The 27,651-nt window shown below is 38.3% G+C and overlaps 1 protein-coding gene across 1 annotated transcript in view; it reads left to right on the forward strand.

Annotated features, from left to right (window-relative positions):
• The window catches only part of MND1 (meiotic nuclear divisions 1), a gene marked incomplete at both ends in the record, with an annotated part of 42,336 nt that overhangs the window by 4,474 nt on the left and 10,211 nt on the right, over positions 1-27,651 (forward strand). Inside the window, 3 exons of the mRNA XM_082315059.1 lie at positions 122-270; positions 17,142-17,216; positions 19,059-19,173. Coding sequence (XP_082171185.1) covers positions 122-270; positions 17,142-17,216; positions 19,059-19,173 — 339 coding nt within the window. The remainder of the gene's footprint in view (positions 1-121; positions 271-17,141; positions 17,217-19,058; positions 19,174-27,651) is intronic.

Here is a 27,651-nt window from a genome sequence, read left to right on the forward strand (position 1 = left end):
GCTAGCTGACATTATAGTAAAATATTCATACAGATGATCGTAGATGATGGCTTATGGTATTAATAATTCTCCATAGTTTAGATGCTATGCACTTCTAATTGGATATTTTTGCTTTTATTAGCCTCGATGTCAGTGAAAGAGATTCTGCAAAGCTTAGTTGATGATGGCATGGTGGACACTGATAGAATTGGAACTTCCAATTATTTCTGGGCTTTTCCAAGTAAAGCTCTTCATGCCAGGAAGCGTAAATTGGAAGAACTGGAGTCTCAGGTAAATCTATTTTAAGGAAAGTACTTGTTTACCTGAATGGGTTTGCTTTTTCCTTATACCCTTTTGTCATTCTTTTTCATATCGTGCTCTCTCATGGGTGCGTATGTGCGCGCGCGCACACACACACACACACACACAGATTTTACTATAGGAATCATCTGGCACACGTAGCATGACGTTCTTTCTCATTATCTTGCTGTCACTTCGGAAAGGTTTTGGAGGTTGTTGTTTTTGGAGCTTGAGAAGGCTGCTTGTCTACTTGCTGCTGAAAGCATGTTACTCATGATGCAAAACATCATTTAAGGACTTCCTCTAAATATTTAGGCAGTATATTCTTTTATGTAATGTAGGCCATCATGTGGTAATGATCTAAAAGCCATGAGAGGACTGAAATGGATATCCCAAGTAAATGTGGCGATGGTTTCTACTTACGGCCATTGTGCTTTCCTGTCTGCTTTTATCGGTAGCTTAATTTGTGAGCACTTGTGTAATCCCATATTGCACTTTTATTAGGAGAGAAGGGCAAATTGGTCATGATCTTCTGCAGAAGAGCAAGGCATCTTTTGTTGCAACACTGCTGTTCTATTGATCTGGTTCTTTCCTACTTTTTAGGAACTGTCTGTCTTGCTGCTTTTAATTGAAGTGGGAAAGCATCTATTCATCAGTTTATTTGCAACTGGAGTACATAACACCATCAATAAAGTAGCTTTATGGTCTGATTGCACCACAACACTGCCAACTTTTCCCATGCTTATTTAGCATTATATCCATTCATCAAAGAATCATTTGAGTTAATGCAAAATTATTGGTAGCATCTGAACGTTTTTACAGACATTATTTTCTTCAGGCATAGCTCTGGTGTCATCGTTGCTATCTTATGTACATACAGCATTGTCAACTTCAGCTACTTCTTTAAAGCTCCAAATTAATTGTATAAACCCATGCTTTTTTCCCTAACATGAATTGAAAAAACAGTTTGTGAATCTGAAGAGTTTTCACCAAAGCAAATTAAACAGCCTGATCAATGCAGTTGAAATTGCTTGTTTATGCATAGTGTGTAGTGTGACCAGCTGAGAGGTAACCTTGTCAGTTATCCCTTGCTATACTGTCATTGCGTGTAAGTCTCAGTCATTACTAAACTGAAAGAGTCCAGTCCACTGTTCTGTTTTAGCCCACATAAGATCATTTCCCTTTGCCCCGAGCGTTTTCATTACTGGCCTGGGTGCTCTAGATGGCTATCCGAAGGCATTTTGTGTGTCTGCTTGCGTGGATCTGGCAGAGGGAGGAGAGTACTGGTACTCTGTCACATGCCTGATGCATCTGCTGCGGTTTTCAAGATCAAGAGTAAGACTTGCTAGAAGTTTCACTTCCTTTTTCCTTATTCACTAATTCATGCCATTTTTATAAGCCAGTGATACATGCAAGGGTCCATGGAAGTAAGGAGGAAGTACTGCAGTCCTTCCCATCATTAACTGGAGATGTGTATTGACAACCTTTCAGGCAGGTGCTTGGGATGAGTTGGAAAGTGCCACTTGAAATAGCTCTTGTGGTACTGTATGGGTCATCAAAATTACTCACTCTTTAATTTCAGGTTCTGCCACTGACTTGCTCTATGTTTTGAGTAACTTTCTCAGCATCGCGGATGACCTATTAGTATCACAGATATCAACTGTACCTTGTGTGTACTGAGACTTTGTTAATATTAAGTTGTCCCACTGACAATTTTGTCTGCTCCTTTACTGCCCTTGATTTCAGAACTCAAATGAGTCCAGGTATTAAAAACTTCCTCGGTATAGCTGGATACGCTTGTACTATTTTCAGGCATGGACTCGGGCATGACTGGGCTTAAATTCATTTTTATTGACTGGTAGTAAGAATGCACTGATTCCTACTACAGTGAAGTCTCGTTTGTCTGATACGGGAGATCAGTTTAACTCTGCGCTGACTTGGAACTGAGTTTCCTAGTAAAGTTACTCAACTTATTAGTATATTCATACCAGTTTTAGACCAGGCTGCTTACTCTGCCAGAACATAAATGCCAACTGAGCAATTGAACAAATATGTGCCAAAACTCCTGCTTTGTTCACCAAACACCCTGGTGCCGCTGTCTTGTTGAATGCAAATGGTTTGCTCTTGGATACTTTCTGGTTTTGCTCATGCTGCATATTATAGCCAAGTAGTTGAATGAAGGAGTTGATATTTGTTGTCTTTGCCCTTGGGCCCAGTCCCATCATGAATTTTAAAGATAATTGATCAAGCAGGTCTCTGGCATACCCTGATGAATATCTGCCTTGGAATGTCTTGCAGAATCTGCCTAATGTGCTCCACCATAAGTATCCAGGGGTTATCTACAAACATATGCTGTACTGCTTTAAATGTACTGTTACATTATTAAACATAAAACCATCTGTTATTATGGACTTAAAATAGGCATGCAGTTATTGTATTGTAATGTTATTTTATGGTTATTTCTGTGTAGGAAATAAACTATGCTGATATAAAGAGTTTTGCAATATAAAACTATTCCAGTTGAAAGAAATAGCTTTGTTACCAGACCCTTATTTGCAAACCAAGTCCTGCTCCTAACATACAGGCTTACTGATATAAGAGCTCTCTTTAGACCATGTTATGAGTCCTTAAAAATACTTATATTCATTGCCTTGCTTTTCTGATGAGAATGGAAATGTTTCAGTGTTTCAGGGAAAAACATTTTCACTAACTGAAAATAACTTCTCTGTTGACACAGTGGAAAGGTGGCATTTTCAATGAATAGCGCTCTGAACGTTTTTATAAGATGATAACAGATTCTGTCTGTGAGTTCAAATTAGCTATTTTAGTGTTTGTGTTCTTCTTGATGTGAACACATACAGATTTTCTTAAGAGTTTCTAAGTCCAGTCACCATGTATCATGAAGCTTCTTGTCAGAACACGCAAAGCAGAGAAAAAAAGTAAGCTATTGTACCATTTCTGTTGCACGTGGCCTGTCTTTGATCATTCCCATATACAGCTTGTGGCATGCTGAGAGACATGTTTTCTTTCTGTGTCTTGTCCAGATCGCTTGTTAACTACATGAGTTGGTCTCTTTCTTCAACTGTTAAAAGCCAGAATCAAGCTGCCTTACTTAAAGCGAAAGTTTAAAAATCTAGCCGTTCAGTTCATATTGCAATTAAAGCTTTTTGCTAGGAGGCAATAGCTTTGTTTGCCGAGGGCATGGGTAAGTAGTGAATGGGAAGGGGTGATCCCCAATGCTGAACTGAGACATTTGAAAATAATGCGGAGGAACAGAACGAGCTTCTCCATGATGCAAATTCTCCAATGAATTCATAGCGCTGAGGCTTCCATTTGACAAGTTGGGCCTGCTACAGGACCTTTTGCCTGCATAGGTTGGTACTTCATAATGTTTTAGCAAAGTTGCTCATAGCTCCTCTGCCTCTTACAGAGCTTGTGAGCATGGGGAGGCTGGTTTAGGAACTGTTCTTGAAACAAAATTTTTGTTTCAGATTTTTTAGTGGTTATTGAGCCACACCCCAATTTAGAGACTCAGTAGCAAAAAAGTCTGACTCGGTGTTTATGACGAAGAGCAAGCCCGTTTTGTCTGGATGTTTAAAGTTACACCTCACAGTCATTGTGTATATCCTAGATTTTTTCAGGAAGGATTTATTACATCATCAGCGTGATCCCCTTGTGCAGAGATATGGCAAGTAAAACCAATGCTTGAAATAAAGTTTCTGCTGACATAGCTTCCCACTCCTGTCCCAATCTTTCAACTTGCTTTTGTGGGTGCAGGTGTTTGGAGAGGGGCTCAAACCCCTGAACTGACGTATATGGCAAATCTTGTGCTGATCTGCTTAGGGTTAGGATCTTGGTGCTGCTCTCTAACCCAGGGTTACTGTTCAGACTTCTTCCCGTTTTTCTGAAAAGCAAGGACAGCGAATCTCTTTAGTGCATGTAGCATTTGCTGCCGTTTTTTTTCTCCACTAGCTCACAGAGTAAGAATTGTTAAGTAGGTCCCTATGGACTTTGTATTGATTTGTTTTGCAGTGGCATGGCTGCTTTTAAAGGTTTATGCCTTCTGCCAGATGCTTATTCTTCACCTCTTGGTTATGCTTATGCAGCTGTGAATCGGACCACTTGAAAAAGTAAACGATGTTGGAAATTGCATTTTGGTTAGATGAGTTTATAGGTGCATCAGTACAGCTATGAGATGGTGAAACTAGAGCAAGGCTGTGGATTGAGAAGTATTGTTTTAACAAGGTCTATAAATGGAGAAATTTTTAATGAAACTTCACCTTTGTCAAGAGAACTATGGAAGCTTTACTGAGAGGGTGTTGGGTTTTTTTTTCTTACATAAGAAAAAGTGAAAGGATGCGGTTTTATTCTTTATCAATATTTTCCTGGCAGCCAGGTTCTGAAGTTTTGAATTACCTATGATCAATTATATTTTGACAAAATGAGTTGTTTATTCTTGGCATAACAATACAGGAAGCTTAGCATTTTTATTAAACTAACAAAGAATTTGACCTATGCAGTGTAAGCAGAAAGAGCATCATTTACTTATGATTCTGTTGCCTTTTGTTGATTTCATAGCATGCGTAAAATGAGGACACTGGAGATGAGCAACTTCAGCATGTTAATCACAGTCATGTTCAATCTCAGGCAAGAGCTGCTAATACGTTTCATACAATTAGCCCCCTTGCATGTTTGGGTTTTTGTGCTGTTCTGATGCACGTGTTGCTACAGAAGGGATATGAATGTGAAAGATCTGTTACCTGCTGAAGAAGAGAAGGCATGTATGCAACTAAAACCTTGACAACAGTTTTATCAGGTAGGAAATGTCTATCAGTGAGTGAGGAAAAGAGAAACCTTTCTGTAAAAAAAAAAAAAAAAAAAAAAAAAAAGTAACCTCAGTATAAACAGAATCAGCTCAGGTTTTCTTTCATTTTTTTCATCTACATCTTTGGTAAAACACTTGCAACTGTGCTGTCTGGTTTAGATAAGGTGAATTAATGCTCGTTTGCATTTTGCTTTATAGTGGCTTAAATGAAGTATTAATTAAAGTAACTAGTAACAGTGAGGCCTTTTTCACCTAAGGGCTGATGAGTCTGCAGACCACAACCCTCAGAAGCTATAAGGAGTGTCCCATCTCTCCAGCACGTTGTCTGCCATAGCCAGCGCGACTCGGGGGATCTTGGCTGGAGTTGCATGGGGCAGGTTTAGTACTGACACTACAGGGCTCAAGGGAGGCAGAAGCAATTTCAGTGATCCTTGGTGACATCGAAGAGTGTCTGGCATTCAGTATGACAGGGGTCTATGCTCGAACCATAATGCCATAGAGGATTACCACAGCATAATATAACATTTTTAACAGATAGGGACCTGAAATACCAAGTTCTTCAAAGATCTTGCCATTGTTAGTGTAATTATTGACACTACTGTGAGCACTGTAACTCAGTAGCTTGAGGAAACAACCAGTTTACTTCCTTTCCCCAGTCTGGTGTCATGTTAACCCCATTTGGTAGCTAAGCCCCACACAGCTGCTTGCTCACTCCCCCCCTGTGGGATGGGGGAGAGAATCAGAAGAGAAAAAGTGAGAAAACTCGTGGGTTGAGATAAAGACAGTTTAATAGGTAAAGCAAAAGCCGCACACACAAGCAAAGCAAAACAAGGAATTCATTCGCTCCTTCCCATCGTCAGGCCGGTGTTCAGCCATCTCCAGGAAAGCAGGGCTCCATCACGCGTAATGGTTACGACATCTGGTTTTGTGACAGTTCATTTCACTGTTCAGTTCAAAACCGTTCATTTCACCATTTTATTGTTAATTGTCTCACTGACCTTATTTCTCATGACATTGCTTTCTTGTGGGTTATTCTTTTGTATTCTTAGGCTTTGCAAGGGAAAGTTTAACAGCAAACAGTATTACAGCTGCTGTTCTTCTGAGACTGAGAGCAGGATGGTGTCACCTTGTACTGCAACAAAGATTAAACAGAATCTTTTTAGAGCAGGATAGAGGATGGACTTTTTATGCTATTCCCTGTGCTTGCTTCAAGATACATGTGAGCAACAGAGACTTGGGGAGAATTTCTGGCAATTTTTTTTTTCTCCCACTAAGCATTGCATTGGGCCAGTGTTAGTTAAGATGGAAGGGATTAGTTGATGTTTCATTCCTTAAATCCCTGCCCTAGGGTTGGTAAGAGGAGGGATTTTCACTTCCCATGACTCATGTATTGAGCCAGGGGAAGAATTTAGAAGTCAGTACATCCTAACTCCTTTGGCAGCTAGTTTTAAAATAAATAAAAAAAAAAAAACCAAACCAGCAATGAACCTGTCGAAATAGAGTGACTTCACATGTACCAAATTGTTTGTACTTATGAGCATTGAAATATGAAAAGAGAAAGGATTTATTTTATTAGGGGGGAAAAAAAAAAGACTCAGGGAATGCTATATTAGGAAGTGCTTTTGTTAGGAATGCACATTGTTTGAAAATAGTTAATGGAAAAAAATAATCATATTGGTGAGTAATCTGGCTTGAAGCCTCCTGGAGATGTTTGACAACATAACTAAAAGGAGAGAACCTTATTTGTTCAGAATGCACACAGAAAATTTTGAGTTTTAACTATGAGGAAGTTCTTTCGAGATGCAGCTTGGTTTATTTCTATCCTTTTAGACAGATATATTTTTCCTCCTCAAATAGCGTGACTGGATTACTGCATGGAAAGTTGCTGAATAGAGACTGTTTGAGGCCACTGACTGAAGCACAAGGAACTTCTGCTGTCCACATTGTTTCAGCCTGAGCAGCCCCTTCCTTGATCCAATTGACTCACTCAATTGTCAGTGTATTTCCACACAGTTCGGAGATTGATTCTGGACTGCAAGTAGGTACAATTGCTCAGAGGTGGCTGGCTTAAAGTAATCAGTCCTGAACTGAGGTACGAATCCGTGGAGGTGACAGATGTTCAGTGAGGGGTAAGAGGCCTGATGGTGCTTGGAGTTGGGCGATGGTGCTGAAGATGTCTGACAAGTGTGTACCCTGGCTGGTGCTTTGAATCAGTCAGGGAGTGCCTGTGGGACTTAGTGCTGTGAAGCAAGCTTTTTGCACTGCTTCCTAGCAGCGTCCTCAGTAGATGGTGGATCAGTCTTTAACAGAGCTCCTTACACACCTCAGGTCTCTATTTCAATTTTTCAGCCTCTGTCAATGGTTTTGAATGCGGGGTCTCACTGCTTTTTCTCCTTCTGGCAGTGATGGGCTATCCCTAGAGGTACATAGAACAGTTTATTTTCTGGGTGCAAGATTTTCACATTATGACCAATTGAATAGCTGTAGTAATTCATTATTCAGTATGTTTTTAAAAATACTTTTTACATTTATTGACCATAAAGGACTTGCATGCATAAAGTGTCTTAAGGTTTATCATGGTCTTAAGCTTTGCTGAAATACCTTTTAGAAAAGCTTAGGGCTATCTTTTTAGTATGAATTTTATGAATGTTAGGGAATAGATAGCGTAGTCAAAGAATTGTCCTCTAAAACCAGAGGAGTACATCAGTACTTTTGCAACTAATGCATGTGACTTGTGTTAGGAATGATTTATTTAGACATTTGTCTCTAACATGTATGCTTACAATTTAATTTGATTAGGTTGCAGAAAAAGTAATAAATTGTCCCCTTCCAGGAAAAATAAAAGTCTGGTTGCTGAAGAGTTCTCTCTTTTAATGCGCATTGTAATATATAGGCAGGATCCCAATGTGTTGACTAAGCAGTTACGGCAGTCTTCCCATGTCCAGACTGGGCCTCCCTTTTTCCCTCATATTTGATGGAATCTCATTAGCTTTCTACTTTATTTATTTATTCTTCCTTGGATTGTCCTGGCTGTTTTGATAATCTGCAGCCCCAGTCTGCTGGGTGATTCCAGTCCCTTCTGGCTTACCTCCCCCCCCCCCCGCCTTACGCCCCCAACAGAGGCAATTAGTGACCCCTCCCTATTTTCAACCTGCAGCCTTTCACAGATGCGTACATTTTCTTTGAAATAAAGGACTAGACACATAAAGAAACGGCCAACTGTGAAGCTGGTATGGTATGGCTAGCTAACTTCATACCATCCAGTGGGGGCTGTAGCAGTAAGAAGTGTCCTAAAAGCAAGCAGCTAAGAATTTGCATCGTTTAAACATTGAGAATATGTTGATTATATCTATGCTTATTTGTTTGTTGATCCTGTGAAGCTTATTCCCTGGATCAGTCTCTTGGAAGATGCTAATAAAGTTTTACTTGAAGCAGTCCAGGGTTTTTGTTACCTCTTTGCATCTTGCATTTAAAAAATGTTGATGTCTTGAAATGTTTCTGAATTTAGTAAGTCCTAAAACGTCCAGCAGAGAATACTCTTCTAATGCTGTAACTTATTAGAGCCTCCTGGAATTATGTTTAATGGCATGCTACAAAGCCCTGGAGGGTATGCTTAGTTACTGCTGTCATGGCAGACTTCTAAAAATACAGTGCTCTGGAGGCTTCTGTTAGAATTAAGCAGCCTCATAATTTGGTGTTCATTAGCTGAATTTCATGCTTTTCCTTTTACTAGCTGTTAATATGTAACTAGATTGATGGCAACTGTGAAGTGTAGGTTTTCCTTTCCTGCCTTCTTGATGAGCATAAGCTAAAATTGGCATGATTTAAGAGCAATTTTTTTTTTTTTTTAAAGCTGGCTCTGTAGTAACTGTAAAGATTATAAAGTGGGTTTGAAGGAAGAATCCTACTACATTAAAAAGGATGTATTGTTACTGTGCCCCAGTAGCGTATATTATATATTCATGCCGATATAATGCAGGAAAAAATACTACCTTTTTCTAACAGTGTTTTCTGTGAAACTGTGAATTTTTTAGGCAATGTCATCACACAGTTTACCTTTCCTTTTCAAAGAGGCTTGCATACTGGCTGCTGGCTCCATTCCTGACATTGCAATGAAACTGTTGACCTGAAATGCAAAGAAGTTGGGAATAAACATAGGGCTCTCACTCAAGAAGCGCAGTCAAATCTGGCACAGATGCAGCCCTGCACATCTCCCCATGCCCCACAGTAGGCATGGCAGGTGTGAGTGACAGTTCAGTGAATTAGCAGAAACCCAGCATCCTGAGAAAGTTTAAAGGCTTATATGTTCTGCCCTGTCTGGCAAACCTGTAAGTTTGCCTCTGCTGTAAGGCCAGGAGCTTCCAGCGTGGCAATAAGGTGGAGGCAATACTACTTTCAAAGCTGGATTTGATGGAAATGGTGAGTTGTAATCTTATTTAATTTGAACTCTGACTTTCACCTTAAAATCTTGTCATTCAATTAATATAGCATATTTTATTTCAGAAAATTAGCATGCATGCAGAAATAAAAATACTAGCATGCAATTATATAAGTCTCACTTCATAGCATTTTCCTCTTCTGAAAGAAATGAAATAAAACCAATACAAAACCAGAGTATAAAACCAAAATGTGTGAAGTTAATTTGAAGCAGGGAGACTTTAGAGGAAAGGTCTTCCTCGCCATAGTCAAACAGCTCGTTATTGTTGAACACATGGTAGTTCCATCAAAGACTATTCTTTGTATCAGGAATTTGAGATGACTTGGTTTTCTGTCTGAGCATTACTTAAAAACGATGAAATTGGCATAAAGAGTGAATATGTAAGAGTGCTGTCAAAACTCTGGAATTTGATAGATGTATTTTACTGAGGCTTTTCATTTTACTGATAATATCTCAGTGTAGAATTTGGGCTTTTGTTAAAGTCTGTGGAATAAAGTTTTGATTTGTTTTTTGTTGTCTCTAGGCAGGACTTGATCTTGGGGAATATCAGATGATTATTGTGTTTTAACTTGGGACTGTCTGTGCTTAGTCCCTGAAGGCATTGTCAGTGTATGGCCCAGCTGGTTAGGATAGCAATCTTTAAAAGCCCTTTAGGGAAAAATTAGACTTTTCTTTCTTTCCCTTTTTCCAAGGGAAAATATTTTTCAGTGTTCTTTCTGCCTTGAACAAACCCGTTAACTATCACCTTGGACTTTGCAGGTTTAGTAAATACACTAACGTGCAGTAACAAGCATCCTTCATGTCCAGGTATTAAAATTTTCTATAGTTCTGTCAGTCATGCGAATGCCTTTTGGCTCTTTCAGCTTGCCCTATTAGGCTGCTTGCATGTGTGAAACAGGGTTGAAGAATAAGGCGTTTCAGCTTTTCTTTTTCTTTTTTAGGTTGGTTGGGCATACTTGGTATTTGTATCTGAGTAGACAGCCATCTGTCCCTCAGGTCATGCCAATTATGCCAACTCTGAAAGCAGCCAGAGAAATTCAGTTCTTTCATTGAGCCTGCACAACTGTTTCTTTCACCTTTTGTCTATTACGGAGATTGGCCTGGAGTGGTTATTTTCTGTTGCATAACTAGTACTTACCAAATGGTGTTGCACATGAATGAAGCAAACACAAAAGCTCATGGCAAGACATCTTCTCTAAGTAAACTTTAACTATTATGGCAAATCTAAAAAGATGGAAAATAATTGAATTAAAAGCTACTTTTCAGGTAGAGGGGTTTACTACATAGTAATAATCTTTAAAATAACTGCAGCTAGCAATATAAGGTTTGCACATGGATGGGTGAAGGTTCTAGTGGAAGGGGAACTCCTCATTTGTTTCTGCTGGATACCCTGCACATTCTGTTTTCTTTATCCAAAAGCAATTGCAGGAAGAAGGACTCATCTCATACTCAACGTGACCTGAGAATAGAGCCATGCCTAATTTGCCATGTGATATTTCAGTCTCATTCTCATGTGTTAGCACGCTAAATAAGTCAGGATTATAGGCCTAAATTTAATTTGAAACACAAAATGGATTGTGTTTGTGGGAGGGGCAAGTAAATCAGTATTGCCCACATGAATACTCTAGCAAAACATATAAATACTGCTTATGAGTGCAGAGATCTAACTTCAGAACTCTTTTTTTTTTTTTTTTTTTTTTTAAAGAATCCTTATAGTGCTTTGTTGGACAATTGTATGGAGAGTCAGATATTTGTTTAGTTAGTTCCCTGAAAAAACCTTAACTTGCTTAGCTTGAGCGCCTGATACTTTTTTTTTTATCACTGACATAAGTTACAATCCAAAACTAAAAAATACCCACTCATTACCTCTTCAGTACTTCTTTAAAAACATAGAACTTGCACACTGGCAGAATTAATAGCATGATATTTTGGAACAAGAATTATTCACTTAAAAGAATCAGTGCACCAGCCCTTCATTTTGAATAGCAAATATAATTTGGTTTGGGTCTGCTTTTTCTCTGGAAAATTATATTTATTCCCTACCTTCTCCCAAGTTTTTGCACTGACTCTTTCAAAGATTGCCTTAAAAATGAAGTAATCTTTTTATGATAAAGTTTGTAGCATGCCTAAAGAGAAGAGAGTTCTTGTATTGAACATTTCTCCAGTATACCTATAATGTGGTACTTAAGAAAAAAAAATTCTTGTGAGTACAGAAATATGGTGGTCCGTAACTCTGTCTCTTCTCTTTTTCTACAGTCTGTTTCCCATCCATTTTATGGTGTTCTCTTGCTGAAAAAATTTTGTTGTCTATTCTTCGATTTCAGAGTTAAAAATTCTTATTCTGTATTGCTTTAATCTCTACTATTGTCCTTACCTGTATTTGTTGAACCGTTACAGTCTCCCAGTTGCTTCTCTCATGCACCTTCTAATTCCCAGCAAACAGGATTCCCTACTTCATATTGCTGAAATGTCTTGCAATTACTTGGGGTAAGACATTGCATGTTTCTTTTCTCTTCCTTTCATGAATGTTAAAAGAAAAAAGGTCTTTTAGTTGTATTTACATAACAAGTGTGTGCTTGCTGTCTGTGCTTCACTAAAAGTACATCACATCCCTGACTAAAGTCCCAGTGAACCTGGGACCTGATCCGACTGTAGTTCAGTTCACTGGATGGATTATATGCAAAAATGGCATTTCACAAGTGGTACGCAGGCATCCTGAGAGCAGAGCAGAAGTGTCAGTACTGCAGTCCACGGCAGTACTCTCTACTCCACTGCGAGCATAATTAGCTAACTTAAAAGTTTACTTCTGTGTATTTGGAGGCCCTGGCAACTATGGATTTGTGACTGTATATGTAAAAGAAGTAGCTGTATGCTTACTTTGTGTAGTACTTTAGAAACCAATTCTGCACATTGATGTGCTGCTTTTTTTTTCTTTCTCTTTTAAGTTTTATAGTTTTAGTCAACAGTGATTGCTGAGCAGTTTCTTTTAGTAGTGTTCTATGCCTTTCTTTTAACAACAGGTCTGTTTTCAATATTTTCAGATTGTTCTTTGGCTGTTACTCTTTGCATTTTTACCCTCTATATATTATTAGTCTGCTTTCTGGCTTCAAAATTTTTTTATCTTTCTTTAAAATCTAGAGGAATGCTTTGAAGTACTTTCTCTCGATGCCTTCTGTCAATTCCATTTAAGTTTTTCAGTGGTGGGTTAGGTTTAACATAGGAAAGAAATATACCCATCTACTGCAAATGTCACCCTAAAACTCTTGAACTACTTTTGTTTAAGGTAAAAGCAAACAAGCCCTTGCCTCTGGCCTGAAATAAAGCATAGTGATCCTCAAACCCAAAGTAAATAACTCTGCAAAGTTACAAACAATTAAAAAATGGATGTCTTGAATTCTTCTGTAGTGCCACAGGGAGCGGTGCTCACAATAGCAGTAGTTTTTAATACCATTTTTGGTTGAGTGTTTTGGCTGAAAGAAAACTGGGCATATATTTCTCTTTAAGACCATAATGACAGTGGCATAACAGCTGTGAATGCTCTTGGTGGTTAGCATATGAGACCTTAGTTTGATTCTTGTCCAGTGTACATACGAGGGTCTGTGTTTGCATGGCTTACACGAGGTTTGTAGATATTTTAATATCCTAGAGAGACAAGCTACATGTTTGGTGGGATATTGGTGGTTAGAGTGGTTAAGAACGAGGAATCAGAAGGAATACGACCAACAAAAACTTTTGCTGGAGAATGAAAATCTAGCCGTGTAGAGCTAGGACAGCATCAGGCAGGTTTTGAGAAGGAAGAGAACTGAAGCCTGCTGCTGTTGTGTGTCAGGGTTAAACGTTCCTCTTCCAAATATACATCACCAACTTGCCGAAGTGGAACCCTAGTAATAATGCGTGCATAGTATGTTATAAATTACCTGTGTATATCTAATCTGTATCCTTTGATACAAACCAGACCGCAGGGCCTGTGATGGAACTGATGGTTATCATCAGCACGTAGCACTTAGCATGTGCAAACTGCTGCACAAATGTATAGCTAAACATTGCGAGACCTTTGCAAAGTAAGAAGGAACATCCCTTTGGGGGACTTTGGATTGAATTAGTGTTGAAGCTAGGCCTGTGGTCTGTAGACCGCAGCGGTCTGTAAAATTAACGGAACTGTTTCCCAGCTCCCCTATTTTATAGATGCTAGTTAGTTACTTTGCTAATCTGTTGTCTTGTAGGCTCCCACCATGTTTTGCAAACACTGAAAGTGCTCATGTAGAGAATTTTTTTTAGTTTTTAACCTTTAATTATTTAGTCTCCCCTTCTTCTTTGAACAGCTTTCCCCTAGATGACATTTTTCCAGCTTTCCTGCATCTTGCTTAATCATGTGCTGATTCGGAGCAGTCAGACAGATTGGAGACACGAAAGTTTCTAGGACAGTAGAATATCTCTGTGTAGAATATGTCTGTGCTTGTTTGCCACACCTGGTCAGTTACACTTGTGGCAGAAGGTTGTTCCTGTGTCAGACCAGACATCTCTTAAGAAACACAGAGGGGAGACAATAAGTAGCTTTTTCTCCAGATCAAACTCACTGCTATTGGCAGGAGTCAGATTTCTCTCAGGGTGGTTAATGTTCCTTGAGAAATTATTTGCCAGTTCCCTTGAAAAATGTCCCAAGGTTGCTACAAGGATTGAAATCTTCCATCTGCTACTGTGCTCCTTTACAATCACGCTTTTCTACAGCTGGTGAGTGGGAAAGTAAGTCACTGTATTTGGCCAGATGTGATCCTCTGCTGTCATATGTACACAACACTTGCAAATTCTGCTTTTTTTTTTTTTTCTTTTAATGCCCTATAACCTGTCATCTGCCATTTGCCCTTACCTCTCAATTAAGTATTGTATCATCTGTATTCATCTTTCCTCCGACTCCTTTGTCCTTGCTGACTGTCTTTCCTTCTTTCATGTACAGTTATTTTCAGCTGTGTTCCCACCTCTGTATCCAAGCCTTCCTGCTTCTCCCATCATCATAGATTCTTTGCACAGACCCTGGCCATCTGTTCCTTGCCCTTTGCATCCTTGTCTTATGTTTGTTTTTTTTCAATATCTCGCCTCCTTCTGCTGTTCCTTTCCTTATCCTCATCTTTTATTTGTTGTCATGGGAATACCCACTGTGACTTCTAAATAATAGTCAAAGAGCTGTGCTTTCATTTTATTTTGTAAATTCTTGATTGTGAAGACAGAATTAAAAAAAAAAAACCAAGAAATTAAAATCTGAGAAAGAAGAAAGCAAAATCTTGAATAAAATTGTATAAAAATCATCATTGCTTTTAGACAAAGGAAGATCTTCTAACCTTGTGACATGGCAACCTTGCATGTTATATAGGTCAGAATCTAAGAAATTTCTGTAGTTCTCAATGTTTGTCATTACTGTCTCTTTCATGATTAAATGCTATGGAATATAGAGGACCAGGAAAATAATAAGATGTCGTACTGGGAAACATGCTTCCGCGCTGGAAACCAGCTTTTATGATTTTATTGCAATTCTCTGAGAGCTCCATCTGTGCTTCCATTTCAGAGAATACAGAAACATTCCTAAAGAACTTCAAGAATATGAAAAAAAAGAGAAAGAGACACCTTTATAGCCTCTTTTGCAGAAAGCATTGGCTTAGTCTTTGCACTTGTGGTATATGGGACTAGATAAGCTCCTTGGCTTCTCTGCTGCCTCTCTGAGTTTCGTTCCAGAAAAAAATCTTTATTCAGAGATACTGAACGATACGTGGTCTGGTGTTTGTCTTCCCTGGGCTTCATGAACTGCAAACTGCACCTAAGTACTTGTCCTCTACTGAACTGTATACTTCTGTTTAGTATGGCACAACGTGGGCACTAACACACTTAATTTTTTAAGAATTTTGTGGAAAGCCCAGAGAGAGTACTATTTAACTATCCACCAAAATTAAGATGTTGGTATACTTCAAGCCACATACTGAAACCCACACTGCCTCTGTGGTTACTTGCACTGAGAGCAATAAGTAAACAGCTGGACATATTTTTCCCCAAATTACATATGCCTTACGATTAGTGTAATTTCTATATAAATTGAAGAAAAACTAAAACATTCTTTTTGAAAGGAGACCTTCTTGTCTCTCTGTATGCTCACACATGCATGAACACATACTTACGGTTGATCTCTAAGACTTGGCAGTAAGCTCTGCCTGGTATTTATCACGCATTTACATTCGATATGTATTTCTGAAAATATGGACTGAACATGGGTTTAAATAGAAAGTGAGAAGTGATTAGAGCTCCAAACCAGTTCTGTTTGCATTGTATGAATGTGGTCTTGGTGTTTCAGCTGCACAAGAATATAAATTATATGGTTAAATTATCAGGCTAGGGATTGCAAGAAATGTCTAGGAATGCTTTTCCATTTAGTGGGATCCTCAGTGAGAAAGGGAATGTGGAAGTGGAGGCTTCATGTGAGGGTTTTTGGAGGAAGGCAGAATGAAAGCTGGGCTCTGACAGCCACCTTTGTCATCTTCACAATTAGTCTGATATGCTAGTTTTCTACCTGACTGGTGCTCAGAACATCTTAAAGCTAAACCAAAGAGCGAGTACTTACAAAGTATACTATTGTTTCTTTTTTTTTTTTTCTTTTATGTTGGTTTCAAATGCAGTAACTAGTTTCCAAACTATATTTTATTAGACTATTTCTTTGCATTCTCATTCATCTCATTTAATATTTCAAGGTGCTTTGGCTAATGCTGATTATTGTGTCCCTGAGGGGGGAGTCATACATCCTGCTCAGCTTAAGAGTTCCCAAAGTGTCTCTGGAAAACTTCCAACTGAACTGGAAGGGCCTGGTTCAAGATGGGTGGCAGGTTAATGGAGAGAGATCTCTCTTTATGAATGATTCCTCCTGGAGTAACAGCAAAATGGAGGGAGTATTCATACCAGCCCTGTGAGATGCGACTTCTGTGAGATTCCTCTGCCTCAGGCCTGAAGGGAGGGAACTCTGAACTCACTTCTGTGTGAGTGCAGCACAGAAAAAGGGGGCCATGGCTTTACATGCTTTTGAGCTATAGAGGCTTCTATTCACCAGTATGCAAAAGGGATTGGGGCCATACCAATGGCCTACCAGACTTTGGGAGGACTGGTAGCAGCAGCTGAGCAGGTGGATCTGCTACCGCTTTTGTCACTGCTTCCATTGAATAAGGAGAGCTGGAAGAGGACCAAAGGAAATCATCTCATCCAAAGCCTCCATGTCATGGAGTCCTTTGCGTAGAGATGCCAGATTATGGCATGAGATAGGATTTTGGTCCCATACTGAACATGCAGTACATAACAAGATTATGTGCCACGGGAGTGAAAATTTCTTACACTTTAAATTGCTTCCTGTAATTCTTTTCTGTGGTTGAGAGCCTCAGACTTATATTTGGGTGCTTTTGTATTTATTTTGTGTTTATTTTTATTACACAAGTTATATATGAATTTATATACTTAAAACTGTATATCCACCTGTTTATTTAAAAATATTTCTATGTATGCACATTTTATAGGTATGTTTAATATATGTTACTGAAATAGGTCCATTTTGTTTTTTGTTTCCTTTATCAGTTTGCTGAAAGCAGTCAGAAAAAAGAGGCTTTACAAAAAGGCATTGAGAAATCAAAAATTGGACGTGAAGATACTGTAAGTTGCTTTGCGGGGGGAGGCATTCCTACCAGGAAATAGGGCTACAAGTGTGCACAGTTTGTAAATACTAATGTAGTCATTGTAAATCCATTAAAAATTCTAAATACTGGAGATGAAAAAGGGACAGAAAAAAATCACGTATTATATTATTCCTTAGTTGGTCATGCATTAATGAGTAAAATATTGACAACTGGCTGCTCCAAGGCTGAGAACATGTGTGACTGCCTGAAGTCTGATAATCTTCCAGGCTTTTTCAGATTTAAAGATATCTTAAAACTTGAACTACACAGAGGTATGTACCAAAGTTGCCAATGGTTGCTGAATTGCTAAATCTAGTAACTAAAGGTGTTGGGGGTCTTATTTCTTTTTATCTTACTTATAATCTAGATTTCTAAATTACTGTTCTGATCAGCCATGTAAGCTTGGTGCTCTTTGCATGCTGAAGGTGTTAACACTGCAAAATAATATTTAGGCTTCATATTTACCATACACATGAACTAGCATATTAGTTAGAAATACTTCATATGGTATTCTAAGTTGCTGATTTGTTTTGAGGTGTTCAGTCTAAAGTGGTTTAAACCTCAAATAAATAAATGCATAAACAGGGACGGTCAGAAGTTTTCAGGTGGAATTGAATTTTGTAGGAAAGTGCCAAATCTTCGAATCCAAAATGTTTTATAGAAATGCTCTGGGTTTGACTGTAATCAGGGAATCACAGGCAGGTTTCTCACGCAGTTGTGCTTGTCAGGTTTCCAAATGGGCTGTTTGAGACTTGGGCTTCTCTACCACATGGCCTGCCCTCGTCACAAGAAGCTATTGGTCCTGGAAATCCTGTTCTGGCTGATGCTTCCAATATTTTGGTTCCGGATTATACATCAGGAAGAAGTCCCGAGAAATCTAGATCACGATGTAGGTCTCTGAGCAGCTGGCCTCCATACCCCAGCATCTGGAAGCTTTTGATTTCCAGTCTGCATTTTCAGAATGTGCTGAATCCAGACTGTTGGCAAAAGCACTGGGAATATGGAAGTTTGAGGAAAAACAAAACAAAACAAAATAAAATCACCTCAGACTGCTGGGCTGCTGTGGAGATTGCCATTGGCTAAAAACCCGATGGTTTACAAACTCATGCTATCTGGCTTTTTTAGGCTACCCAGTGCCCTAGCATGAGTTCTTTGAATATCAGCCAGTTACAGTGTTTGGCTGTAACTGCAGACTGAATTAGAAGTATGTGCTGAGTTGGCTATGGGAGAGCTCATGTTGAGTCAGTGTCTGCAGATTCTTATTGATCAATAGAATGTTTGAGGTTGATACTGTACTATCCCAGCAAAACTGCCATGTCATAAATATCTGAATTTACTTTTGAGACCGCTGCTCTTAAATGGTGTGGAAAAAAGAAGGAGAAAAATAAATAAATTCAGAGGGTGTTCATACACAGCATCCTGATTTGTGGAAGTGTGAATGGTAGGTTTTTCTGTAATGCTGTCTTTAATTACAAGATGGCACTCCTAAATATTGTTTAACCTTTAAGCCCGACAATTAAGAGATCTGTTTGGAGTTTGTCAAACCACATCGAGTTCAAAGGTTGTAGAACATTTTTCTTTTGTTTATCCGTTTTGGCCTGAATTTTTTTTTCCTTCCAGTTTGTACTCGGTATCATTTAGTGTCACTGAGAGTTTTGTGTGTGCATAAAATGCTCAACTGGTTCATTGACAGACAGCAGTAGTGAAAACAGCTTTTAAATTTACATCTTTTTATTTTTTGGAAAATGTTCTGTGCAATAATTACTGATTTTTATTTTTGTATTTTTTTTATATCTCCCAACATACTTTGAATCCTCAGGCAGAACGTGCAGCTTTAATAGAGGAACTTGCTGCCCTTCGGCAGAAAAAAGAGCAGCTAAAGGCAGAAATAGACAAATACAGAGAATGCGATCCAGACGTCGTTGAAGAAATGCGTGAGTTGTATATTGTTTAAAGTGAACTTTTGCACAAAAAGGTCTGCACTTCTTTAGCTTAAAATCTGGTATGCAGAGATAATCCAAAGAACAGCTGCTTTTCTTTTCAAAGCTGTAAGCAATACGATACAGGTACACTGACTATTTCTTTTCATGTTCTATTCTATTATATAAGGGTTTTTTATTGATATTTGCTCTACCAGCAACAGAGCAGTTAACAAACAATCCTAAAATTGAAATACTCTGATGCGTTAGAATTAATATCAGGGCTGTTCTTTCTAGAACCATATTAATTCTATAACTTCTAAGTGTGCTGAACCTTAGAATGTGCGTAGGAAGAGTAGTCTCTGGCTACCGTTCACCTTCAATTCCATGCTGGCAAAACAGGTACTTTCTGCTTACTTTGTCTTGTCTATTTAGAACATAAGCATTTCATTAGAGAGTCTTAATTGTCACTTATACGTACGTATGGTATCACACTGTTGACTTAACTGTTTGTACTGTCTCTGACGTGCTGGGTTCTGGTTGGAGTTTCTAATCCTAATGGAATATGAGGAATGATGAGTGACTTTAATACTCAATACAGAATTGGGCACTGAAATGTACTTAATATTCTGATCCTTAGCATGAAAAACGAAAAGCATGCATGAAATTTTATTGAATTTTCTCTACTTCAACTTTCATGTTTTATTTATTAGGCTCTTAGGTTGCTACCCAAACACCACTGCCTATTCAGTTGCTGTAATGCCAAAATGCCATTACAGAGTGATGAGGAACAGGCACAGACCTTTTTCTGAGAAGATATTTGACTGAACCTTTCTCTTTCCTTATTCTTCTAACAAAGTCTAAAGCTTTAGAAATGTGCTGAGAGAAAGCCAGGAACATAAACAGAGTTGGCAGCACATTCCAAAATTGGACAGATATTATTTATTTTGAGGGGCTGTGACATTTTTTTGTCAGCTGTGTTATCTTTCCCGAAGGATGTAATGGTATGCCAGGGAATAAGCAAACTCGAGACCTGAGGTTAGTTACTGTGCTGTAAATCCCTCGCTGTGTGCTCTCCTGAGGACAAGTAACAGACACATTCCAGCTGTAAAAATGAATGAGGTTAGGCAGATACCAACAGCAGAGGGATTCGTAGTGCCAGGTATTTTAACTGCAGAGATACCCTTATAGTAAGCGTTGCACTGAGTGATTTGCGAAGCCTCTCTTTTGACGCAGTCGCAGTAAGCACGTTCCTAAATACTAGGCACAAGGGGGCAAATCGCAGCTTGAATGCTAGCTGGCAACACAGAGACTAATACTCTGAAAAGAGGCAAAGAGAAAGAAATGTAATCATTAGTTACTTCAGTCATGCCCTTCTCTTTTTGTTTTGTTTTTGGTTTTTTTTTTTTGTTTGTTTGCTTGTTAAAGTGTGTAGAAGCTCCCTGTGAGCTTCTGCTACGGAGGGAATGAGCATTTAAGGGAGTTGGTGAGGTTAGCCTTGTTGGGCCACCTGTAGGATTCCCAGGGGAATATGCAGTAGTGTTTAGAAAATAATTTGTCCCTGACCTTTGAGTGAGAAGTTTCTGCTTTGTTATATGTTTCATCAGTCATTGTTGCACTGGCAGTGCACATGGGTGCTGGCAATCTATAAATGAATAAATGGCGATGTCAATTTTGGAGACTTAATGTCTTTGTCAAAGCTGAATGGAATTTTACAGGCTTTAAAGGAAAGGGGGGCGGGGGGAAGGTTGGGGGGCATTTCTCTTGTTCCAGCATGCAGGGAAGTGCAAAGGCAAAACAAGATGTGGGAAGTTATGGTTTTTAGTGTAAGAAGGTATAAAGAATCTCAGGCAATGGAAGGTGTTCAGCTAGACATGAAAGTTACTGCTGCTGTTTCACAGAATAACCTTGTAATCAAAGTTACTGGTTCACAGATTTTAAAGCATTTTCAAACTGCACGAGTGATGTGATTTTCTACTAGTGGTACGATTTAGATAACATAATCCTTGTGAATATTTTCAGTTAGATCACTTGAGCAGATTACTAACTCTAAATTACCTTATTTTAATTTTGAGTCAGAAATTGGAGATGGCTGTTACGTTATATAGTTGCACTCTTTTTAAGAGTTGGATTGTTCAATGTAATATGTTTTGTAATAGGCAGTTGTCACTTTCTACATTTGGGTTTTTCCTCTTCTTCGTTAATGACTTCAACCTGTAAGGAAATCTTTCTGATGCTCAGTATAAAATTTCACTCTATTAATTTCCCATCCCATATCATAGAGCTGCCTTGATTTTTGTTGTGGTATTTTAGGGGTATCAAGTTTTCATCTGATTTCAGTGGCCTTCAAATCTGGTGTATGCTTTGCTGTGCCTGTTTAATTGCCCTTTCCCTCAAAGGAGTATTGCAGAAACAAACCTATTGTACAGTGATGAGCCTCATTAAAACACACACACTAATTCCAGGGTCAAAACAAAGTTTGGATGATTCATAGCAAATATCTGAAGACTCAACTAAAAGCTGAACATCTGTCTTGCTTCCTGAGTCTTGTGGTGGGAAAGTCATGTTTGACCATGTAACTAAATATACTATAATGTATATTCACAAGGGGAAAAATAAGAATACTAAAATACTAACTCTGTTTTTTGCTGACTTCGCTGCTTGTCCTTTTAATATCAGTAACAAATGTTTTGCTATATGTTTTGGCTTAATTTCCTTGGCTTTTGTATTAGAGAGCTGAAGTATAAACTCTAATGCCTTCCCAAGTGTACAGCATTTGAATGTAGAATTTCAGTATTTGTATGTAACAATTAATTACAGTAAATGGCAGAAGAAACAAGATTTAGGGAGTGACCACTAGAGGAAGCTACATAATAGTCTGGTCTCGTGGATATATTTGGATAATTCCATTTTACAGGTAGGATATTGTAAAAATATATCTAGAATTGCAAAATACATGGATTTCTTCTAACGACCACTGCAGTTCAGTGGTTGAGGCTTGTCTTTGCCACTTGGAAATGTTTAAGCCGTCTTGTGTGAGTTAAGATTGAGTAATAAATTCTTCCTCAACATTAAAGGCAGTAAAACTGACAAGAGCCATTGGAAGAAAAAAACAAAAACAAAACCAAAAAAAACCTACCCCAAAACCAAAAACAAACAACCAAAAAAAAACAACCAAAAAAACCCCTGGGATTTTATACTTCTCTGTTAAACTCGTAATCCTGCTTCGGCTGGTGCAGGACAGAGCCCTTGTTTCTCAGCTTTGAGGCAGATTTTTGTAGGCTGGAGGATATGCTCATGGGGAAGCAGCCATTGTGGAGTAGAGACTCCCTGTTCCTCCAGGAGAAGGGCTTATATGACATAGTGTGTATGTATGCAAAGCTGGATACAGGTGATGCTGCTAGATTCCCTAAAAATTACGGTAGAGGACAAAGGCATGGAGAATGCAAGCTTTCAATAGGTCATAATTTATTCAGATTTTCATAAGGCCAACAAAAAAAGCGCCATGTAACATCAAGATTAATCTGCTGCATAAGTTTAATTCTTTTTGCCTGTCAGAGAGAGATGTTAGGGAGCTAATAAAATTTTTCTGACAATTAAATTTATAGAAAGGTTTGTCTGGCTGTGTATAGACGATACTGATTTTGCTCTGAGTTGTTGGCCAGCTTGTAACTGGAAACAGCTAAACATTTTCAGTGTTCACTGTAAAATAAACATTTCTAGAATTTCAAACTTCTTGTTCTTCCACTGTAATTAGAGAAATGTTGATTTATACTATATTAAAACACTGTTGGGTCTCACCTATTTTTTTCACAGTAGCCGTGATTTGGTTACTTTGTGCCTTTGCATGGGACAGGAATCTCAGAAATAGTTACGTACTGACTGAAGTAAGTGTCTTCCACGTGGTACAACTGCTAATATTTATGGGTCTGGTCTTAGATGTTGCCTGTCAGCATTCCTGTTTTATTTAGCGTGTTTTTAGAATGTCCAATTACTGATAATTTTTATGTCTTAGACTTTTGCCTTTAAAACAGTGATCTGAACGTGTCTAGACAAACTGTATTCTCAAAAATTAGCAAACTGCCTGATACAACACATGTAATGTAGCAATTTTGGTATCAACCTTTTTACTTCTGCTCTCTTCATTCATTTTTACCCTTTAGCAAGAGAATTTCAAACCATGAATATCCAAATAGTTATCCTTTTGAATTGCTGAAAGTGTGATCTCAGAGGCATCACTACCAGTCCAGTTCAGGGTTAGATTATTTTCTAAAACTAATACATGGCTGCATGAAAACAAATTTTGGGAAAACGTCCAGACTTTACTGAAAACCATGAAAATGTCATGCTATATGTAGTATGTACTTGAAAGTATTTTTTTTTTTATTGTAGATGCTTCAAAACTTTCTAATTCTGATGTGTCTAAACACTGAAAATTTCAGCTTGACAAAGTGTTGTGAAGAATTATATCAGGGTATACAGACTGTGAAAAAATAGTTCCGGGTTTACCAGGTTCTTCATTTATCTTAATATCTTGAGGCTGAATGCTGAAAAGGTAATGTTGATTTAGCTGCTGGATTTTGTGGGCTGCATAGTTTGGGGTTTGGCTTTTTGTTTGCTTTGGATTTTTTGTGTTGATACACCCAGCTATTATGTTCTGTTAGGTTCAAATCAATTTGAAAATGTGTTATGCATACAGATGTATTCAATGTTACAAAAACTTAGTACCAAGTGCTAGATTCTTTTTGGGGTATCTTACTAATACTGGGAATAGTCCCTGTTCCCAGAGGGGGAACACTAGTGAAGAAATGAAATTAAGATTAGACTATCTTGGCTAATGGAGAGGCTTTAAAATGAGTTGCATCAGTTTTACTCCAAATTCGTCAAAACGCTGATAATTTACAAAATGTTTTAATGGGGTTCCTCTTATATTTTGTGGCAAAGGCTATTGTTCAGAAAACATATCAGAAACGTTATTTAAACTAAAGAGCCTTGTCAGTGCTTTCAGTTAATGAACTATTAAGTATCTATTTTTATAAATGTAATGATTCACTTGGAAAAGTGAATGTCTACAAATAACTTTAAGCCCAGTCTAGGTGCCACGAAGATCAATAGGGTACAGATCAAGCCTACAGAGAGAGTGATTTTTTAATCACCTCCAGATCCAATATGTTCAGTTTGCAATTAAGAGGATGTTTTCTAGTTACTGACCATGAAATATGCACCTGGCATCTGAGAGACAAGCTGTGCTTTTTATGGTTTATGCATCAATAGCATTAACAAAGAGTCTGCAATTTGAAATTAGTCATTCTGTTGAAGTTAGACTAGTGTCTCCTCCCACGCTTATGTTAGCCTTAGATGGTCAGACTAAGCTTTCTTTGGAGTGAACTAGACACTTGCTTAAAAGTACATAGAAAAATAATAGATTTAAAAGCAGACACCCCTTTTTTTTACTTAGTCTCATCTGTCAGACAGTGGTATATTTAATGTATAAATCTCCTGAAGATCTGGATGAGGATATGGCAGGAAATAGACAATGTATGTTCATGTACATAACTTGTGGACTATCTGCTACTAATAACAATAAAACCACAAAGCCCCCCCTCCTTTTTTAATTCTTTTCCTCCTTCATCATGGAGTACCAGCATGTATATAGATGTGCACTAGTAATGAAAGAACACATTTATTCAGCTAACTGCATCATGCTAAGGTATTTTTTTTTTTTTATGCTCCGCTCCCTATACTGTTCTGTGAATGGCTTGTCATTTAGTTGGAAGGTTGGCAAATTAAATTACCTGTTCCAAAGCTACATTAAAAGACAAAGCAAAATGCTTTACCAAAACTAAACGTAACTTTTATTCCTAATTGTTTCTAAAAATTATAAAAGTACTCGTCTGTAATCATAGCTACACAGTAACAGTAAACATAAATTTTAACTGTTAAGTAAAGTTGAAAAAGGAACAGGGTATTAATGAGTGGAATTACAAATGTATGCTTGATCACTAGCATTCCAAGCTCCTTCAGTAATCATAGCAAGTGAGAAGGAATTGCAAGTTTAAGCAGTATTTCTGCTCCTTTATCTTCATCCCTTCCAATTTTCTTTTTCTCTTGAAAATCAAGGGAGTCTTATTTGCAGTTCAGTTATTGAAAATGCTTGCTGGTCTTTTGATGGAGCAAACACTTGGAGAGCAGAATCTGACTGTGATTACCGGCAGCCATAATGTGGCAGGTTTAAGGACCTTCCCTGACAAAAGCTGGTTAAAGGGTTCCCACCTTGGCCCTTCATTCCTGTGCTGTGGTTCACCAGTGCTAACTGCAAGTGAGTCAGAGTTGTCAGCTCAGGTTAGGAACTGATAGTACTTATATCCTTGTCTTGTGCTGGACTCTACTCAGGTCTTTGAAATCTCTCTTTCCACCAAACAGTCTGTCTGAAGTCTTTCACTGCATTCTTCAGAAAGCTTTCATACATGTGGTAGTTTGTCATGGATCTCCCAGAATTGTCTGTCTTGTGGTAGTTGCCCTGAAGAGCAACCAGGGATCCTGTGAGCAACTAGGAGCACATCAGGTGACAGTTTTCAAAGAGCATCTTCTGAACTCTGCAATGAGCTGAACTATGTAGAAAATGGATTTGGAAAGAACTGAATGAGAGAGCAACAGGAATAGGTAAACAGGCAAGCAGCTTCTGGCACTTAGAAAGAAAGGAGAATATAACAGCCATGAAGAATCATGAGTGAAGGTCCACCAGGACAGACTGCTGCAGCTTAAGATGCATCAGCACATATATGCCTAAGGCGCAAAGCTTAAAGTGAAATGTAGGCCTCTTGGCTGAAGCTGGGAAGCTGAAGTTCAGAAGGGTCATTTGGCTTTCAGCAAAAGGCCGTAACTCTCTGTGTTTCAGAGAATTTCTCTGTCTCTGTGTTTGACCTGAAGTTTGGACTCCAGCTAAGAGGTTACTCTGCAATGAAAAACTGTCCTAAATGTTTAGACACATGCATACATGTGTTTTTATACCTCAAACAGATTCTAGCAAGATTATTCTTCTTGGAAACCTTCAACTTACACCAGCTTTCTTTAAAAGGAAGCTGCATTTTATCCGGTTAAGCAAAAACCCAAAACCAAAAAACAAACAAACAACCCAAAAAGAACAGATTTTGAAATCATATGTCTTTTGTCAGTGGGGTTTTACTTGGACGCTCAGAAAAGAGGCAGCTGGAAGATAAAATCTTCAGCTAACGTGTAACACCCTGCTTAAATAAAGTGGCTACTCTGGCAAGTTACCTTTTCTCAAAATTAAATGGGAAAGCTCACCAGGCTTATTTTTGTTCTTCCTGTTTGTTTTGTTTCTTATTTGTTTATAGTGGAATGGGAGAAAAAATATGTAGGGTGAGAGGCAGACGGGTGAAATATGTGGGAATAATTTTATTGTCTGAGCCAGTAATCTTTATGGCATAAGTTACTGAACTGCTTAGGAACGGTAGACACTTGATAAAATTTGTGATGTGGAAAATGGCTACTTGTGACTACATTTATGATACTCCTTGATTTAGAAATGAGTTGGCAGCAATCCATTTGGCCATGTTTTAAAGCCATGAAGAGAGCATCAAATGGAAGTAATCTATAGATCATTTCTATAAGAAACAAAAAGGCTTTTCTGGAGTGATTATTTTGCTTCTCTGTCCCAGTGTTAGACCTGCTGGGTTAGTTGTGTATGGTACCATCCATTCAGACTGTTTTGATAAACTTACGGTGATGTCAAAAGGGATTTTTAAAAAAAATACTGGTTTATATATTTTCTTGACTTCCATATGCAAAATGAGGTCAGGAAAGGTATTGTGGATTTTTAATTTGTTGTCTTCATTGCTGAGTTGCAGGACTGACAAATGTAGTCTTCCCTGGCCTTGTTTTAAAAAAATGTGTTGCCACTCTCATATGTTAGGAAATCTCCCATATGTTATGGAATGGTAGAGTACGTTTTCATGATGGGTTTTTCTAGATTAGGACCATATATTATCAGTGTGTATTCCTAATATAGATACCTTGTTCTGTGCTATTTAACTGCAGACAGTTTGCAGGGCAGGTTGTGTGAGTGCAAGACTAATCTTGGCACTGGTAGTGTATTTGAGAGTATTTCCAATGTTTTTTCTCCCCTCCTCACTTTAACATCTTATGAGCTAGTTTCACTGGAAAGAATAGGATATCTGAAAAAAAAAAAAAATCCACAACAGAGAAATGATTTGGAAACACCGAGAAATCACAGAGGTTTTGTCTTTGCCACTGTAAGAGACATTTATGGATCAGGAGAAATTTGTCTTTGGTATTTTGACTGAGTTTTGCATGATACTGTAGTGAGGAAACTAGGGAAACACAGTCTTGATGAAACTGCAGTCGTGCGAATCTCAAACTACTTTATAATTGTACTCCAGGTGTATTCATTAGCAATTCAGTATCAGAAAGGGAGGTAGGATTGATGAAGCTCTAATAGAGTCTGTCGTG

The sequence above is a fragment of the Platalea leucorodia genome, assembly GCF_965183815.1.
Source record: "Platalea leucorodia genome assembly, chromosome: 6".
NCBI classification, from domain to species: domain Eukaryota; kingdom Metazoa; phylum Chordata; class Aves; order Pelecaniformes; family Threskiornithidae; genus Platalea; species Platalea leucorodia.